This window comes from Gobio gobio, assembly GCF_949357685.1.
Source record: "Gobio gobio genome assembly, chromosome: 22".
In the NCBI taxonomy this organism is placed as follows: Eukaryota; Metazoa; Chordata; class Actinopteri; order Cypriniformes; family Gobionidae; genus Gobio; species Gobio gobio.
This window is the reverse complement of record NC_137118.1, coordinates 38,844,392-38,863,819: the sequence shown is the minus strand read 5'-3', so window position 1 is coordinate 38,863,819 and position 19,428 is coordinate 38,844,392. Positions and strand designations below refer to the sequence as shown.

At 37.7% G+C, this 19,428-nt stretch overlaps 1 protein-coding gene across 2 annotated transcripts in view; it reads left to right on the top strand.

Moving 5' to 3' along the window:
* Positions 1-995: 995 nt before the first annotated feature.
* The window catches only part of rab11fip1b (RAB11 family interacting protein 1 (class I) b), a 35,978-nt gene continuing 17,545 nt past the window's right edge, over positions 996-19,428 (top strand). For both annotated transcript variants that reach the window (XM_079804886.1, XM_079804887.1), the window contains exon 1: positions 996-1,526. In XM_079804886.1, the coding sequence (XP_079661012.1) occupies positions 1,177-1,526 (350 nt within the window). In that variant the 5' untranslated portion in view covers positions 996-1,176. The remainder of the gene's footprint in view (positions 1,527-19,428) is intronic.

Genomic DNA, 19,428 nt, shown 5'->3' with positions numbered 1-19,428 from the left:
AAGTGTTTGTTTCAGTCTCTTAAAAGGCTTATTTCTGTTGGTTTGCTCTGTATATCAGAGTGCGGACTGTGTTCTTTGCAAAAATCTCTTTTGAAATAAGGAGACTAATAGATCCTGCTCATTTGTGTTCCTTTTTTCATGAACAATGTGAACTGGTCACTGCCAGCATGACAATTCACATAATTGTAGCTTTGTGTCACAGACTCTAATGTCTAAATTTAGTCATGGGACATTTTAATTGCACGTCTCTATTAAATTGTCATAATTAAAAAGAGCATCGTAGAATTATGATAAGATGCACAATACAAAAGTCTCGGGGATGTGTGTGGATTTTTTTCCATAAAACATCAGTGCTTCACCAAAATAAGTATGTCTGTGAATTATAAAAATAAAATAAAAAATGCTCCATTTATGGCTCCCCAACACTGTGTGATGTTAATCTTTTTTATTTTTAGATTTTTTATTATTTGCTTACAGCAAGCAGCATTAGTCAGGGTTTAATTTAGGACTTGTCATGTAAATAAAATCATAGAAAATAGTCCATCAATTTTCCTTTGAAATAAAAATGATATATTTTTTTATATGATAAAATAATTGTATATATATTAAAAATATTATATATAAAATAGATATATACATATGTATATATTTATTTTTATACATATATTATTTTATCATATAAATGATACAAATAATATATGTAGGCCCTATATCATAACACACACACACACACACACACACACACACACACACACACACACACACACACACACACACACACACACACACACACACGTGTTTATAAGACTTGTAGGCTAATATATATATGATACAAATAATATATATAAAAATGAAATATATAATATGTATATTTTTTAATCATATATATATATATAGCTTGTTTACAGCTCTGGAAAAGTTTCACATTATCCAGTGAAGCAACAAGTGAGCGTCACTCTCAGGCCACGCCCACACGCCTGTTCACATAAAGAGCAACGGCGTGTGGGCGTGGCCTGAGAGTGACGCTCACTTGTTGCTTCACTGGATAATGTGAAACTTTTCCAGAGAAACATTAACGGACCTTTGACAAAACTTCACACAACTCGTCTGTCTGGACGGCTCGCGCGTCCTGTTGAGTTTTCACTTCCAACTGATACCGGTTGGGTTTTCACAGAAATGTCTCTGGCAGAGCAAAGCCAGCAGTGGTATCCCACCAGCGTCCAGGTAACGGTGCTCCAGGCGAGGGGCTTGCGGATCAAGGGGAAGAATGGCACCAACGACGCGTATGCTATCATGCAGGTGGCAAAGGATAAGTTCTCCACCTCGGTGGCCGAGAAGAGCGTCGCGCCGGTGTGGAAAGAGGAGGCCGCGTTCGACCTGCCGCTCTTTCACCCCAATAACGTGGAGCGCTGCACCCTACAGGTGTGTGTGATGCACCGGGCTCTGATAGGACCCGATAAAACGCTCGGTCAGGCGTCCATCAACCTCCTGGAGCTCCAGGACAATAAATCCCGTAATAAAACAGAGTGAGTGAACATGACTTTACATGCATCCTGATGACTAGTGCATTCCTAAGTTCTGTTGCGTCAAATGAAACACACACACACACACACACACACACACACACACACACACACACACACACACACACACACACACACACACACACACACACACACACACACACACACACACACACACACACACACACACACACTACTAGTCAAAAGTTTGGAAACCTCAAGTTTTTTTAATGTTTTTGAAAGAAGTCTCTTAATCTCACCAATGATGCATTTATTTGATCATAAATACAGCAAAAAACAGTATTATTGTGAAATATTTTTACAATTTAAAATAATTTCTATTTATTTTAAAATGCTATTTATTTATTTATGTGATTTAAGCTGGATTTTCAGCATCATTACTCCAGTCTTTAGAGTCACATGATCCTTTAGAAATCATTCTGATATGATGATTTGCTGCTCAAGAAACATTTATGATTATTATCAATGTTGAAAACCGTTGTGTACAATTTTTATTCAGGATTATTTAATGAATAGAAAGTTCAAAAGAACAGTATTTATCTGAAATCGAAAGCTTTTGTAACTTTGTACTACCGTTCACAAGTTTTTGGGTCGGTAAGATTTTTTAAATTAATTTTTTTAAAGAACAAAGAAATTAATACATTTATTCAGCAAGGATGCATTAAATTGATCAAGTGACAGTATTATAGACATTTATAATGTTGCAAAAGCTTTATATTTCAGATAAATGCTGTTATTTTGAACTTTCTATTCATTAAATAATCCTGAATAAAATATTGATAATAATCATAAATGTTTCTTGAGCAGCAAATCATATTAGAATGATTTCTGAAGGATCATGTGACACTGAAGACTGGAGTAATGATGCTGAACATTCAGCTTTAAATCACAGAAATAAATTGCATTTTAACATATATTCAAATAAAAAAAAAGTTATTTAAATTGTAAAAAATCTTTCCCAATACTGTTTTTGCTGTATTTATGATCAAATAAATGCAGCCTTGGTGAGATTAAAGGGATAGTTCACCCAAAAACGAAAATTTGATGTTTTTCTGCTTACCCCCAAGGCATCCAAGATGTAGGTGTCTTTGTTTCTTCAGTAGAACACAAATGAAGATTTTTAACCGTTTACGTCTGTCAGTTGTATAATGCATGTGAATGGGGTCCAATTCTATTAGAGTAAAAAAACAGGCACGGACAACTTCAAATTAAACCCTGCGGCTCGTGACGACACCTCGATGTCTAAAGACACGAAACAATCGGTTTCTGCGAGAAACCGAACGGTATTTATGCTATTATTTCACCTCATATCAGACGAATGTCATCAGCTCTCCAGACTGCCATAACTTCCTGTGAATAAGGTCAAAATACCGGCGCGGTCATAGATATATACATAGATGCCTCATTAGTGGCAGAACAAAAAGAAACCGACTGTTTCGTGTCTTTAGACATCAATGTGTTGTCACAAGCTGCAGGGTTTAATTTGAAGTTGTCCGTGCATGTTTTTTTTACTCTAATTTGGACCCCATTCACATGCATTATACGACTGACAGACGTAAACGGTTAAAAATCTTAATTTGTGTTCTACTGAAGAAACAAAGACACCTACATCTTGGATGCCCTGGGGATAAGCAGAAAAACATCCAATTTTCGTTTTTGGGTGAACTATCCCTTTAAGAGACTACTTTAAAAAACATGAAAAAAAAACCTTAATGTTTCCAAACTTTTGACTGGTAGTGTGTGTATATGTATGTGTATATATGTGTATGGCACAGGATGTTTGATTATATCCTTTTGACAAACTCAGGCATTTCTCAAGTGCATCTAACTTTTCTCTGCTTCTTATTAGTGTTTGAATGGTATTTCACAAGGATACTTCTGTGCTGAGGGATGGCATCAAAGCTTCCTTATGTGGAAATAATGAGTTTGAATTCTCTTGCACTTGGTCATGGTAGACCAAAGGACACATGGCAGGATTTTCCCCCTCAGCTAGAAATGCCACAGTCCTCCAAAACTGACTCTGAATTGAGTCTTTCATATTTACACAAGATGTTTTCTTTTAAGGATCGGTAAAATGTATGCTAATCGAATATGGGAACTATTGTAATGAGTTCAAACAATGTTGGATAGAATGTAGAATAACCTGTTGGATCGAAATTCCTCTCTTGGTTTATTTGTTCAGAATTTCGGTTTATCCAGTGGGATTGTATGTGATCGTTTCTGAATTATGGAAATTTCACTGGCTTTCCATTGGAATGTTTGTACAAGGTCGGTGGAAATCTGTTCGACTAGATCTAGTGGTTATTACGTCTCGCTGTAATCCAGAGCCACAGGGTGTACATTATGCACAGACTTCATGAATAAATGAGTTTGGCTCTAGTCATCATTGTAACGTCAGTCACGGCAAAGCGGCAAAGGTCTGAACTGAAATATACAAAGTGGCACACAAATCCGTCACAGCATTCTTCTGCCCTTGGGTTTGAAGAGCTTGTTTTAATGAGCTTGTGTTTCCTCACCTGCTCTCTGAATGACTTTCATTGTTTGCTTGTAAATGGACAAAGTTTTTGATTATAGCTCGCCTGGTCATTTTCATTATGAGACCTAATTTAACCTCATGCTCAAAGGCAACCAGCGCACGTCTGGCCTTCTGCCGAATAATTGTTTTGCTCTATAAGTTCAGCTCGCATTAGAGTCAGAATGAAAGCTGTTTTCTAATTAACTGGGCCGCTAGAGAGCTCGGCTTTTGTGGCATTGGGTTCTTTTTGGGTCCGACTTAGACGTTTCCTGTTGTCATGTGATCGAGTTTATGCTAAGGAAGTCATATCTTGTCCTGTTCCAGCATGGGCTGCTGTTCCCCCAGGTCAGAGGAACCGGAAACACGGTCAGGTGAAGTAAGCTGACTCTCGTATGAAACCGGACCACTGTGTTTCTTGTAAACGGATCTGCCGTTCTGATGGTGATTTGAAGTATAAGATTGCCAATCTTGTGGCTGACATCAACAGGGTGTTCTCGCTGGAAAATTCTATTTGAATATTATTCAAGATTCAATGCAAGTTGAGCAATTGACAGCTAGGGTTGGGTATGGTTTTTTTATTTATTTTTTTACGATACCGGTGCCGAACCGATACTTAAAAAAAAAAAGAGCCACAAAACGAGGTGGGTGAGATTAAAGAATGGCATTTTATAGATTTATTTATTTATTATTATTTAAATTGAACAATTTATTAAAAGTTTAAAGTATACTTAAACATATAAATAAATAAATAAATACCAAACACAATTTACTTAACAAATTCACAGTAAAAAAAAGAGCCACAAAACGAAGTGGATGAGATTAAAGAATGGCATTTTATAGATTTATTTATTTATTATTATTTAAATTGAACAATTTATTAAAAGTTTAAAGTATACTTAAACATATAAATAAATAAATACCAAACACAATTTACTTAACAAATTCACAGTAAAACCTAACCCAGCTACAATAGGCCTAATTTAACACTAAATAACAGTTACTCTACAGTACTAATAACAGCAGTAGTTGGTATTCTTGGTATGCTACAAACTAGCTTCAAGGTTAAGCATTATTTTGCAGAAATATGACCATATTCTCTGGCTAAATATTTTAGAACCAGGGATGGATATTAACTTTTTTGTCCACCGGCCACTGTACCTAAAAAATGGTTGATTACCACAAAAATAACTGATTTTGCATCACCTTTGCTTTGGCCTCTTCTTTAAAAAAGGTTTGAGGTTGAATGGGGCCCAAGGATTTTGGAGGATTTCAAAGCAGAAATGAAGCTTTTATAAATGCACCTAATTCTTTTAATTCTCTTAAATCTGCAGAGCTGTTTAAATATTTATTTTTAGGTTTTATGATGTAAGCATGGCAACAATCTTAAAGGATTATTTTACTTTAAAATGAAAATTACCCCATGATTCACTCACCCTCAAGTCTTCCTCGGTGTACATGACATTCTTCTTTCGGATGAACACAATCGGAATTACATTGATAATAAATATCCTGACGCCTCCAAGCTTTATAATGGCATCGTTGAGTTTGATGGGGTCCATTGAGATTGAAGCTCAAAAAAGTGCATTCATCCATCATAAACATATACTCCACACGGCTCCAGGGGGTTAATAAAGGCCTTCTGAAGCGAATCAATGGAGTTTAGTAAGAAAAATGAGCTTCTGCCCGACCGCCTTCCCTATTCAGCCATTCATAAAGCTTGGAAGCGTCAGGATATTCACTAAATTAACTCTGACTGTGTTCATCTGAAAAAAGAAAATCATATACACCTAGGATAGCTTGAGGGTGAGTAAATCATGGGCTAATTTTCATTTTTGGGTGAACTATCCCTCTAATAACATTATGCTACGTCAATTAAGCACAACTTGAATTGATTGATGAACTTCACATTGTTGTCAAAGTCACTGCTCATCATATCAGTATTTTCTAATCTACTGTTCCCAAAACGAGTTTTTCTTTTATCGTAACATTAGACATGAAGGTCATTACTTGTAAAACATTTAGTATTAAGACTATAACATCACTATTACTATTGCTAATACTTAGTGTTACGCTGCCGTTCAAAAGTCCGGAGTCAGTTAAGATGGATGTTGATTTTTTTTATTTTTGTAATTTTTTTTTTTTTTTAAGAAATGAAGAGTTTTATTCCGCAAGAATGCATTAAATTGATCAAAAATGACAGTAAAGTCATTGATAAAGTTACAAAAGTTTTCTATATCCAATAAATGCTGTTCTTTTGAATATTTATAACAAGAAGAAATGTTTCTTGAGCAGCAAATCAGCATATTAGAATGATTTCTGAAGGATCATGTGAGACTGAAGAAGACTGGAGGAATGATGATAAATGCAGATTTGACACAATTTCACACAAATTTGACACAATTATATCACAGGAATAAATTACATTTTAAAATATTAGAAGATGGTTATTTTGAATTGTAATATTTAACAATATTGATGTTTTACAATTTTTTTGATTTAAATAAATGCAGCATTGTTGAACATAAGAGACTTCTTTCAAAAACATTAAAATGCCTTACCAACCCTAAACTTTTAAAGGTGCACCATGTAAAAAAAAAAAATCAATAAAAAAAAAAAAACCCTAGGCCAGTTATAGATTTTGTTCAGTTGAGTACTTGCAATGTCACAAATGTTTCCAACTATTTGTAAATCGTGAGAAAATTGCTATTTTAACCAAGGAACCAGGACGCGTGAGGGAGTCGCCTGTCGATTGCGTCATATCTGCGTTACCCTCGGTTTCCAGTTTTATTTTGCAGAAACGCTTTATTCTGACTGCAGTGTGTAACAAATGTCATAGCAGCCGCAGAGCGAACGCACAGAGTAACGCCATAACATCATTTTAAACACTCAAATGTAGGGGTGGGCGATATCTCGATATTTAAAATATATCGAGATATTTTTTAAACACGATATGGATTTTGACATATCGTATATATCGATATATTGTTTATATTTAATTCTGATTCCGCCACTTTGCTTGTTTGCCTTCTCTGTGCTGTGCTCGCGCCCGCTCACTCGCCCCCCGCCTCCTTGCTTTTGTTCCCCCTCCCCTCGCGTGTTGTCATGGCGGCGTCCGCAACCAGCTCGGAGGCTACAGAACTCGTCTTAAAAACAACTGGCTCCATTATATGGTGATACTTCGGTTTTAAGGCGTCGGACGAACAGCAGACAGATGTCTACTGCCATGAATGCGGACAGTTGGTTCTCAAACACTTGATCCAAGATACAGTTTACCTAGGCAGCATTACTTTGCGAGACAAGAACTCCCGCGACTGTACACTACGGAGAGAGAGCGGATTGCTTGCTGGAGAAGGTTACTTACTATGCCCTTGATTTGAGTTGTTTTATTTTTGAATGAAAATTCATTATTTGCATGCGTTTTAAAGCCTTGCGCGTAGGGCACCATGCGCTTTCCCGAGCGCGCGCACTAAAAGCCTGTCAAACAAGTGATTACTGGACTAAATCTTACTGCGCTAATACTGTCAAATACTCACAAGGTTAACATAACACAGTCGGTTGTCTAAAGTGAAAGTAAAATCGGCGTGTGTCTGTATATTAGATGCGTGAAAGTCTTATATTGACAGCAGGGCAGCCAGTTAACACGCTGCCGCTTGTCCTTAAAGGGACAGTTCACTCTAAAATGATGTCATTATTTACTCACTCTAATGTTGTTCCAAACCTGTATTAATTTCTTCTGTTGAACACAGACAGCTGATGGTAGCGATTGACATTCATATTATTATTTCCTACAATGGGGACCAGCAACTGTTTGGTTTCCAATATTCTTCAAAATATATGTTATGTCCAACAGAAGAAATAACTTTATTCAGGTTTAAAACAACTTGAGCGTGCGTAATCAATGACAGAATTTTAATTTGAGTGAACTATTCCTTTAGTGGTTAATAAAATAACAAAAGACAAAGACAAAATCACTCACGGCTCTTGACTGAAAAACTAATACAGTAGCTTTAATAAGAATCAGTGTATATTTTATAGGGAAGTCTATGTAGTGTTTTATTTTTACATTTACATTACATTTACATTCATACATTACACAGCTCTGAGCTGCCAGTGTAAATCTTTATAAATATATATTTATTTTATATTATACAGTACACTAGGAATGTGTACAAGGTTTTTTAAAAGTAAAGTTTTAAGTTTAACTAAGGTTTTTCAAGTCTTTTAAGTAAAATAAAGAAAGAGTTTGCAATAAAAAAATAGTATTTTTTCCTCCTTAAGCTCTTGCGGTTCGGCTAAGAATAGAATAGCAAAAATCTGATGCGACTAGCCATCAGAACCAAACCGAACCGAAAACCGTGGTAAAAAAAAAACGAGGTATGTATTGAACTGTGGACTTACTGTATTGTTGCATCCCTACTTTGTTCCTACATGAACTGCCTACCTATTTGCATTTCAATAAAAAAAAGACTGTGTGTTATTTGGCATATTTGTTTTTGCAGTAGTTTTTGGGGGGTTATTTTTCCTGTAAAGATATCGAGATATATATCGTATATCGAGATATAGCAAAATATATCGAGATATATTTTTTGCTCCATATCGCCCAGCCCTACTCAAATGTATCTAACATGATAAACAGAGCTGCGTTACCTCATACTCATGACCGGAAAAGCGGAAATGGCGTCGCGACTGTGGCATAATAAAAGTCCCGCTGCTCGCGAGGCATGTGTTGCGTTCATCTTATTAACAATCGCTCCTGCGGCATTTGCTCAGCTCCACAACACTTGGTCCTGCTTTGCTTCATACTATAGTAACGTTAATAATCGCATCCATGAACATGATTTCTGCCCGAGTCCTATCCCGATTCTTTTCTACTGGCTGTGAGGTGTAGACCACATGTCCCAAGCATCTACACTCAAACGTGGCGTCATCAAAGTACGTCTTTGTTTTAAGTAGGCGACCTCTAGCGGACGGAAAAGTTACATAGTGCACCTTTTTAAATGGTAGAGTATGTGTTTTTAAAGGGTTAGTTCACCCAAAAATGAAAATTCTGTCATTAATTCCTCACCCTCATGTTGTTCCAAACCCATAAGACCTTCGTTCATCTTCGGAACACAAATTAAGATATTTTTTATTAAATCCGAGAGCTTTTCACATAGGCAACAAAGTCATAACCACTTACAAGGCCCAGAAAGGTAGTAAAGACATCGTTTCAATGTCAAAAGAAATCCATTTGACTACAGTGATTCAAACAAACAAAAATAAGGAATTTATTCAACAATGTTAATCTTCCCAGTTTCTCTCTTACGCTATTCACGTTGTTGGGCTATTCACACAGTGCAGCGCTTCCGGGTTCTATGGCAGAACGCCGGCTCACTATTGGCTGAGCACCACATGCATGCGTTGTGGTACTTGTTTGAATCACATAGGAGAGCGACACGAAAGAGAAGAGATTGTTGAATAAAGTCGGTTTTGTTTTTGTTTTTTTGCTCAACAAAAATTCTCATCGCTTGATAACTTTAAGGTTGAACCACTGTAGTCACATTAACTATTTTAACAATGTCTTTTACTTCCTTTCTGTGCCTTGAAAGTGGTTATGACGTTGCTGCCTATGTGGAAAGCTCTCGGATTTAATCAAAAATATCTTCAATTTTCTTCTGAAGACGAACGACGGTCTAAATGAACCCTTTAACCCGTCAGAACCTTGGTGTGGAACTCACACCCCTTGTGTGTGTGCGCATTTAAGCTTGCACTCAGATTCCCCTGTTATTTAAATTAAACAGTATTTTGGAGAAGGTTAAATATCTAACATCCCCTTTTCTGGTGTCTGATTGTTCTGTTTGTGCCCCAGTTCTCTCTCAGGCTTTGACATGCGTGTTGCCTGATAAATAAATTTCTGTTAGCGTGACATAAAGTCAAGGCTTGTCACCTGCTTCAGACTTCAAACAATGTCAAGAGAGCACTTTGTTTTCTCTCTGTCATGCATGTAGAGGATGCTTCAGAGGATATGCCTAAAATATGCTAAATGCCTCATGCTAATACAGAAGCTCATGAAAGGCATCAGGCGTTTCTTTCTGCGTGACCTCATCCACTGAGACTTTAACACAGTGACTCTTTCCTGATTTGAGGCAGAATGGGAGCACGTCTTCTCCAACTGCCAACAATGTTTCTGTTGTTGGCAGTCTTTTTGCATTGTTAAATTCAGTGTCTTTTTACCTCACCCACTCCCACCGGTCTGCTATAGAGACGCTTACGAGAGTCAAGTATAGCCTTGCTTTAGTAGGAAATACTACTTTGCAAACTTTTAGCCATAATGGTGTCGACTTGTATTATTCCCAGCAGTGTTCATTTCGTTGACTAATAATTTTCGTCAATAACCTTTTTTCACTGTCGAAGACGAGATGACTAAATAAAAAACAGTTTTGGATGGCAAAAACTATGACGAAAATCTACTGTCATTTTCAACAGCGAATAAAAAGACGACAAAAATGTTAGGGAGGGATTAGAGGGAATTAGGGATTAGGGAAGCGATCCAGTCAGATCTGATGTCCTGTGTAATGGATGCGCACATTTTAGTTATGTGCTGATATAACCGCGGGAAAACGTGGCGCTGTTGCTCATTCTAAAGGCTCACACAACAGCGCTTCAGAGCGGTTCAATCAATGAATCGCACACATTTATGCCAGGTAATGGTTTATTAGGGCTGTGCGATATTTAAGAAAAATGCGATATGCGATATCCTTGTTAAATAATGCGATACGATATTGCTTTAGTGTGTAAAATCTATTTCTTTCCCCAACTGATATCTTTCACTTAAAGCATAACCGACTGTGTTTACATGAATACTCATCAAGACATAACTGTGTGTGTATTTGACAGCTCGAGTGTGTAACAAGACACGAAAAAAAGAAAGGTTTGTGCCCACGTTTCGATATGTGTGTCAGACAGCGCAAGACTTCAAGGAGTTGTTTTTTGCAAGTTATTGCGTTTAATAACTGTTAGGGGTGCACCGATCCGACTTTTTCAGTACCGATACCGATGCCTGGGCTTTGTGTATCTGTCGATACCCGATACCGATCCGATACTATTGTTGAATTAATAATAAACTGCATATCTTCCACCTTATACCTTCCTTGAAGAGACTAAAGGCACTAGACTTTACTAACTAAACATAACTAAGACAAAATAACAGATGTATGTAAAGTGTTGCATTCTTATTTATTTAAAAAACAATTGTGCATTCAAATCTAAAATAGAATGTAATCAAACTTCTTTAAATAAATCAAATGTAGCAGTGGAAACAAAAAACAGTGTATTGGTCGAACATACAATAGTAATCTGACAGTTACCAAACATTTTTTACACTACAGATAATTGTTTTGGTATATAATCATATCAATATTAAAAAGTAGCATTACAAATTATCAAATAGTCTAATTTTCTGCCATATGCAATTTAATACAAATGATCAGCTAGCTAATAACTTTGTTCTGGTTTCACCTCACTCCAGTCTAAATGATTGTAGGCTAGGCCTATTTATTTTACTACACATTGTCAACAGAAATAAGCTGAAATATTGTTGATAATTAAAAATAATTCTTACTACCCTCTCTTGCTTAATTGAGTAAGCACACTTGTGTTCTCATTTCAGATGTTCTGAGTAAATTAATAAACTGATTCATGAGTTCAGTGTTGGACAGATCAGTTGTTCTAACCAGTCGTTAAAATGATTCGGTTCAAAGGAGTCATCAGGTCGCGAATCGGACATTAGCAGACGCGTTGTGTGCGAATCCCGTCTGTTAGAACATCGAGAAAGATGTCAACACACAGAAAACACTTCATAACTGAATATAATTTGTCTCCCGTTTATTGAAAGTATGCTTTATGTCAGCTGGTCAGAGAAGAGTCAATGTTTTTTGAGCGCAATTCACACCCAGCGATAATTCAAGGACAAAATTGTCCGAATGTGTCACGTGCAACATGGTTTCGGTCTTCCCACCTTTTGATTTGGATTAATATGTGAAATATGAGAGAGCTAACAGCTAACACTGATTATTTTGAAGACCCAGAGAGTGTGTTCGGGGGCGGAGCTCAGTCACAAGCGCAGCATCTGTTCTACATCACTCGTAAAACACAATAACTCATCAAATTAGGCTTTGGCGGCCGTCAAAAAATGTTCAATGCAGGAAAGACCCTGACTTTGCAGTAATACCTCCCCTCGAAACATTTAAGTTACTTTGCAGACATTGCAAACAGCCGACGAACTAGTTGGCGTGGCAAGCGTGAAATATCTCCTCCACACAGTCGACTCTCTGGCTCGCTCCATGTTGCTTCTAGCATGCGACACACGTGAAGCTGACGAATGACTTAGATTCTGATGCGACGAAAAAAAAACACCTGGATCGGCTTGTGTATCTGTTCATTTTTCCGATCCCCGATCCAGCTATTTTGTCAGTATCGCGGCCGATATCCGATCCTAATATCGGATCGGTGCACCCCTAATAACTGTTACTTATGTGACTTGCTTGATATCTAAAACAGTCGTGTGCCCAGTCTGTTCTCTGCTATATGCGTCGACCTAAAACGTACACTTTTCACAATGTTGAAGTAGCCTATTAAAATATTCAGATATTGCGAGCTGTTGCGATATGCATATTGCGATATGTACATTTGCAATATTTCGATATATTGGGTAGCCCTATTGTTTATGTACTAATAATATCTGTCACCACTCAAATTAATGCACGGCTCAGTGTAACTGTACAGCATGTGTGTAAGACTGTGATAACATTATAAAGTAATTATTCTATCATAAAATAAATCTCTCAATCAAGTGGCAGTGTCTATAGTATTATACACAACATTATAATATTTTCAAATACATTTTTATATTATTATTATTATTTAAAATGATTATTGCCCCTGGTTCAGTAAGGAACTCTTGTTATAAAGTAGCAGTGGTTGGGACAAATTTTAAGTATCAACGCCACTTAAAAAGGTGCAATCTAATCCTGTTTACATGAAATAAGCCTGCTCGCGAGCAGGTTTAATCTTACAGGCCTGTTGCTATGACAACAAGTCCAGGATGAGCGTTGAAGAACCAAACAATCCAAGATCATGCCAAATCGTCAACAATCAAATCCAGCTAACTGAGTTAGCGACGTACTAAGAACGGACCCTAGGTAACACGGAGAATGTACATATACATATACTACCAACATTGTCATGCTGGTTGAAAATCTGCGAAGTTACACTTAGTTTTGAGTTTTGGATAGTGATGTTTTGCCAGTTTGGAAGTATCAATAAATTCCTATTAAGTATCATATTTTTGTTGCATGACAAAATATGTCCAATTATCTGAGCATCTTAGTTCATTTGTTGAATATTTTGGAACAAAGTGAAGAAACTGTTGTTTCCCTGCGCAGCTGTGTGTGATATAACAGTCCTGCCAGTCAACGGGCTTATCAGCGCACTGGCACATGCAGGAAGTCAAGCTGCTGAGAGACACACTGGAACAATGAGACATCCAGTGCTGATTCATCTGATGGTGCTTGTACTTCCTGTCAGGGCACAGCTGTTATTGAGGATCTTTCGGGGGAAAACTGATGACTTTGCTTATTTAGGTTTTTATTATCTTACCTGACACTTTCCATTAGTAGGGTTTAAAATGGGGCCGAAAGGCACTTTTCATAAACTTTCAACAAATGGTCAATGAAAAGAGGCACTTAACTGAAAAACCTGAACCATCAATCATATAAACAAGCAATTATATGAGCATGTTTTAATTAGCGTTAAATTAAAGTATATCTTTTACCAAATGTTGGTTTGATAATGTACACCGATCAGGCATAACATTATCCTTATATTGTGTTGGTCCCCCTATGGCTGGCAAAAACAGCCCTGACCCGTCGAGCCATGGACTCCACTACACACACCCCTGAAGGTGTTCTGTGGTATCTAGCACCAAGATGTTGGCAGCACTGCAGATCCTTTAAGTCGTGTAAGTTGCGAGATGGGGCCTCCATGGATCGGAATTGTTTGTTCAGCACATCACACAGATGCTCGATTGGATTGAGATCTGGAGAATTTTGAGGCCAAGTCAACACCTTAAACTCATTGTGCTCCTCAAACTATTCCTGGTCCATTTTTGCTTTGTGGCAGGGCGCATTATCCTGCTGAAAGAGCCACAGCCACCAGGGAATACCGTTTCCATGAAAGGGTGTACATGGTCTGCAATAATGCTTACGTAGGTGGTACGTGTCAAAGTAACATCCACATGGATGGCAGGACCCAAGGTTTCCCAGCAGAATATTGCCCCAAGCATCACACTGCCTCCACTTGCTTGCCTTCTTCCCATAGTCAAGTGAATCCTGGTGCCATGTGTACCCTAGGTAAGCAACGCACATGCACCCGGCCATCCACGTTATGTAAAAGAAAACATGATTCATCAGACCAGGCCACCTTCTAGCTTTGCTCCGTGGTCCAGTTCTGATACGCACAAGCCCACTATTGGTGCTTTCGGCGGTGGTCTGCCTGACTGGTCTGTGACTATGCAGCCCCATATGCAATAATCTGCGATGAACTGTGTATTCTGACGCCTTTCTATCAGAACCAGCTTTAAATTTAGCAATTTGAGCTACAGTAGCTCTTTTGTTTGTAGCCTTGGCTCCCCATGTGCATCAATGAGTCTTGGCCGCCCAAGACCCTGTCGACGGTTCACCACTGTTCCTTCCTTGGACCACTTTTGATAGATACTGACCACTGCAGACCGGGAACACTCCACAAGAGCTGCAGTTTTGAGATGCTCTGACCCAGTCGTCTAGCCATCACAATTTGGCCCTTGTCAAACTCCCTCAAATCCTTACGCTTGCCCATTTTTCCTTCTAACACCGACTTTGAGGTCAAAATGTTCACTTGCTACCTAATATATCCCACCCACTAGCAATGCCATGATGAAGAGATAATCAGTGTTATCTTCATAATGTTATGCCTGATATAGGTGTATATTTCACATAAATTCATGAAAATATTTGTTTGATCACTTTTTCCTATGCTGTATGGTTGAGCTTGGCAATGTAAAATGTGAGAAAATTGAATGATTTAGTTTTATTCTACGTCTAAAACGATATAAAAACAGTACTTGAAATGAAATAAACATTAACTAAAAGGAAATGACCGTTTATTTTATTTCAGCTGTTTGCTAAGGCAATATTTCTAATATTGAAAATAGTTTTTTTAAGTTGAAGTAGTGACCAAATTTATAATAACTAAAACTAAATATTAAAACTTAAACTATATAAACATATTTAAAACAGGCAAAAACAACTAAATTAAATGTGAAAAATTAAAACAAAATTATTTAAAATGACAACCTACTACAAATTATAATAGTATATCAATAATACTAAAATCTAAAGAGACCCAATTTTAAGAGTTAATTTTATGAGGACATTTTTAAGAATATCTTTTTGAAATGGAGAAATCATGATGTAACATCAAAAGTAAATATCAGTTCAATATATTATGTTAAAGTGATGACATTACCTGATTTGTATTATTTGTGTGTGTGTGTGTGTGGGTAGGGGGAGGGGGTTAATTTGTTTAAAACCGTAGCTTATTTTCATGTTAGGTTAATTCTTTACTAGATAATGGCTTATCTAAAAGGTCTCACGAAAACGCTCTCAAACAAGCCAACACCCTGTTGCAACTTCCCTTCTGTGAACAGAACTGTAATGCAACTTGTGAATGACATCACATCACCAGGAGCTGCTTGCGTGTTGCATCAGTGCGTTTCTATGGGTGTGAGGTGTTGTCAGAACATGTCGTGTCAAATAAGCACCTCCTAGATGTGCAAAGCCGTTTCTCTTGTCATTGTGTAATTAGTTGGTTTAGCAACGTTTAATGTTTAAGGGCACAATTACGATTGTTTATGGTTCAGTCTCTCCAGGACTTGATTCAGCAACCTTCTGGTTACCAGCCCTTTAACCACTTCTGTTTAACACCTTGATATTCCTGTTTTACACCATGATTTCAGTTAATGGGGCTAGTCAAAATTCTGCCATGTCAAATATGACATCCTTGTTATGATTCAGAAATGTGGTCAAGTGAGATTCAAAGCCTGGTGATAACATCTTTCTAGCATATTAAAGGGGTCTTGATTTGAGAAACAACTTTCCCTTGAGCTTTTGATATATAAAAGGTCATGGTAATATAAGAATATCCTGTACATTTCAGAGCTGAACTTCCTTGTTAGTTAAAGAAAAGCTTTTATTGACAGCTGGCTCAGCAAACGATCGATCTGCGAATGTTCTTACCTGTGATGTCAAGTCAAGAGTGCAGTGAAACTAGGGCTGAATGATATGGACAAAATTTCATATCTCGATTTTCATGCCAGATATCTCGATATCGATACAATACGATATGACTACATGTTCGGTGAAAACCAGAATCTGAATTAAAATATTTGATCTAAGCCTACATTTCAAAAATTTGTGTCAGAAAATGTATTGTTTTTAAGCCTTTCGCACGTACGATCACACAGGTGTAATCAGTCTAGGCTGGTCCCTGGAGCGTATGATCAAGTGCATCACATGATCAACTGCTAAAGTCAAATGTTGAATTTAGCCAGAGACCGGCGCGCTCAGAGCTGTCATATATCACAACTTTTTAGTGTTTTCAACCACATACAATTTTTTTTTTTCGGTTTCAAACATATAATTTCACATAAGTACTAAAAAAACAATACATTTAGAGTTTGTAAAATACACACTGATGTCTATGGAAGAGGTAATAATAATCCTTTCCATTATAATTCGACACGTTTTATTCATATCAGATACACATTGTGTAAGTAACTTCAATGTTTACTCTATTCTATTCCCAGTTCACCAGCCACTTACTTTTAAGTATTTCGGGAGAAGTGGATGAATTCACGTGTTGTAAACATGGAGGTTGTAAATCCAACAGATCCGGTTCTCTGAAATGCGTCTGCGGCACAAACTAACACGGCGGCGCCCATCGCGCATACAGCTCAACTAACGCGATCGTTATAAAGGTGTTTAAACAACAATATACTTCCACTTGCATGTATTTGACAATCGGAATATCAGATATTTCATGCCATAGCTAACACATTTGTGAATATTCTGAATAAAAAAGGAAAAAATGACATAAAAGCAGATCATCATTCATTCAGCGCTGTTGCTGCTGCAGTGTGTCACGTGACAAGCAATGACGCGTCACCATGGAAACGCCCCCCCCCCCACCCCCTTTCACAATATAGTTCCCACGTCCCTGGTAGTGTGTGCGTGCTGGCTTTAGCGGTGCATTCAAGGGCACTCGTAAAACTGATGTTTGTTGTGACTGCCAGAGTTGTATGCAGGGCGAGCGCGGAGAGGGGAAATCTATATCGTCTATATCGTTGCTTTTTTCGATAGTAATATCTTGAAAGTTCATATCTAGATATAGATACGATAACGATATATCGTTCAGCCCTAAGTGAAACGCTGCCTTAACCGAGTGAAACGCCTAATTCTGTAGCCCCACCTACCGACTTGCGTCTGACATGTTATAGATAAATACCATAGGCCCTACGTGGAGCTAAACCGGATCGAACTTCCAAGCAATAAACATGCCGCATAGGCTTCATTCGGATTCCAATATTAGTTATGCGGTTGAACTTTATTTTTAATGAAGATCCAGCTCACGTGGGGAAGACTTTGCACGTTTGTTCGCTTAATTTCACCACAGATTCGTTTGTAAACAAGAGACTGGATTTGCAGACAGAATGAGATAAAAAAAAACGATGCTCTGCCTTATATTGGATCCGACAGGAATGATGCAACACATAGTATTGCATTGTTACAGATTGTTTGATATCTACTGATTATGTGTCTAACTAAACATAACTTACCAAGCTGTCACAGGATGGAGTATCCTTTGTATTTGTGGTGTTGTTGGTTCATTGTCCTGCGATTCGGGATCAGACTAGAACATGTATGGGCCCCTAATGTGTTTTCCAGTCGGGCTACCAAAATGTATCACCGGCTTGCCTGACGGGCTATCTTAGATAGTGAAATAACATTCCTTTCTTAATGGGCATTGTTCACTCTCTTGACTTGATATTTGTATTAAAAATACAATCGTGGAAGTTTTGAACATGCTGATTCGTCTGCAGTTGAAGTTTTACAGGTGTGTGTGTCTGTGTGTGTGTTAGTAATGCGGTTCACGGTTATTTCCAACGATCGGGCGGGCCAAGTAATAAAAAATATCATTGTGGGTGGATGAGAGAGAAATGTTCATAGTTTTCACGTGACGTCACACTATTATAGGAACGCCCACCTGGAGGGCAAATAAGGCTTTCCTCCATTGCCTGCCAGTTATTTTTACCAGGTTTGTAGTCAGTGTTAATGCAGTAAGACGGTGATATTAAAAAACAAAACAAATTCAATATACACTTTATTGATGTTGCATATTTTGTACAGGCAGGCAAATGAACACAGAATATTATTGCAACACAAGGTTTCTTAAAGCTACACTGTGTAACTTTTTTAGTTTATTCTTAGCTAAAAGCACTTAGTCCTTTCAAAAATGTGCTCATTAATGTATATTTACTTATTTCAAGTAATAAAGTATTCTCGTAAGTTTATAATATGCCATTGAAAATACATACGGGTGAGGGGTTCGAACGCCGGTCGCCATGTTGCCCCTCCATCTTGAAAGTACATTAGCCAAAGAGGGACATACCCGTAAATTCGCCTTTCGCGTTTTAACACTCGATGGCACCGTGTCGAATGTGGACGAGGTCGAACTGGAAGCCATGTTAATCTTGGACTAAATCGGCCACCGTAGGAGTTCAAACGAAATCGGAATTGAGGGGAACAGAAACTAATAACATAAACATGGTAATCTGTGTTTAAAAGTAAGTGGTGCAATACAACTCGATTTAAAATAAAACCCAGATCAACAAATCCTTGATTAGCATTAAACTTTGCTTAATTTAATCCTTATTAGTGCAACTCACCCTGTAGTGTTTTTCACGTTAAGCGTTTTAAAAATGTCCCGCTGTTTTTAGTGATTGAAATACTGCAGCAGGTGCTCTATATGGATCACAAGTACCCAAAACTTGCATCTTGTTTTTAAGATGGAAAATTGACAGGCTTGTGCTGCAGTTCTATGGCTGTTTTGCCCTCTAGGGCTCCGCAACGGTCACGTGACTGAAAACTATGAATTGCGAGCCCTGTGGGCAAATCATTCCGGTTGCCATTTTTCCACGCGTTTTCAAAACAATTCCCCACATGTACTGATGGAGGAGTCGACACATTATAATATGCAAAACTGTTATCCAATCATAGCAGTGGGCGTTTACTTCCA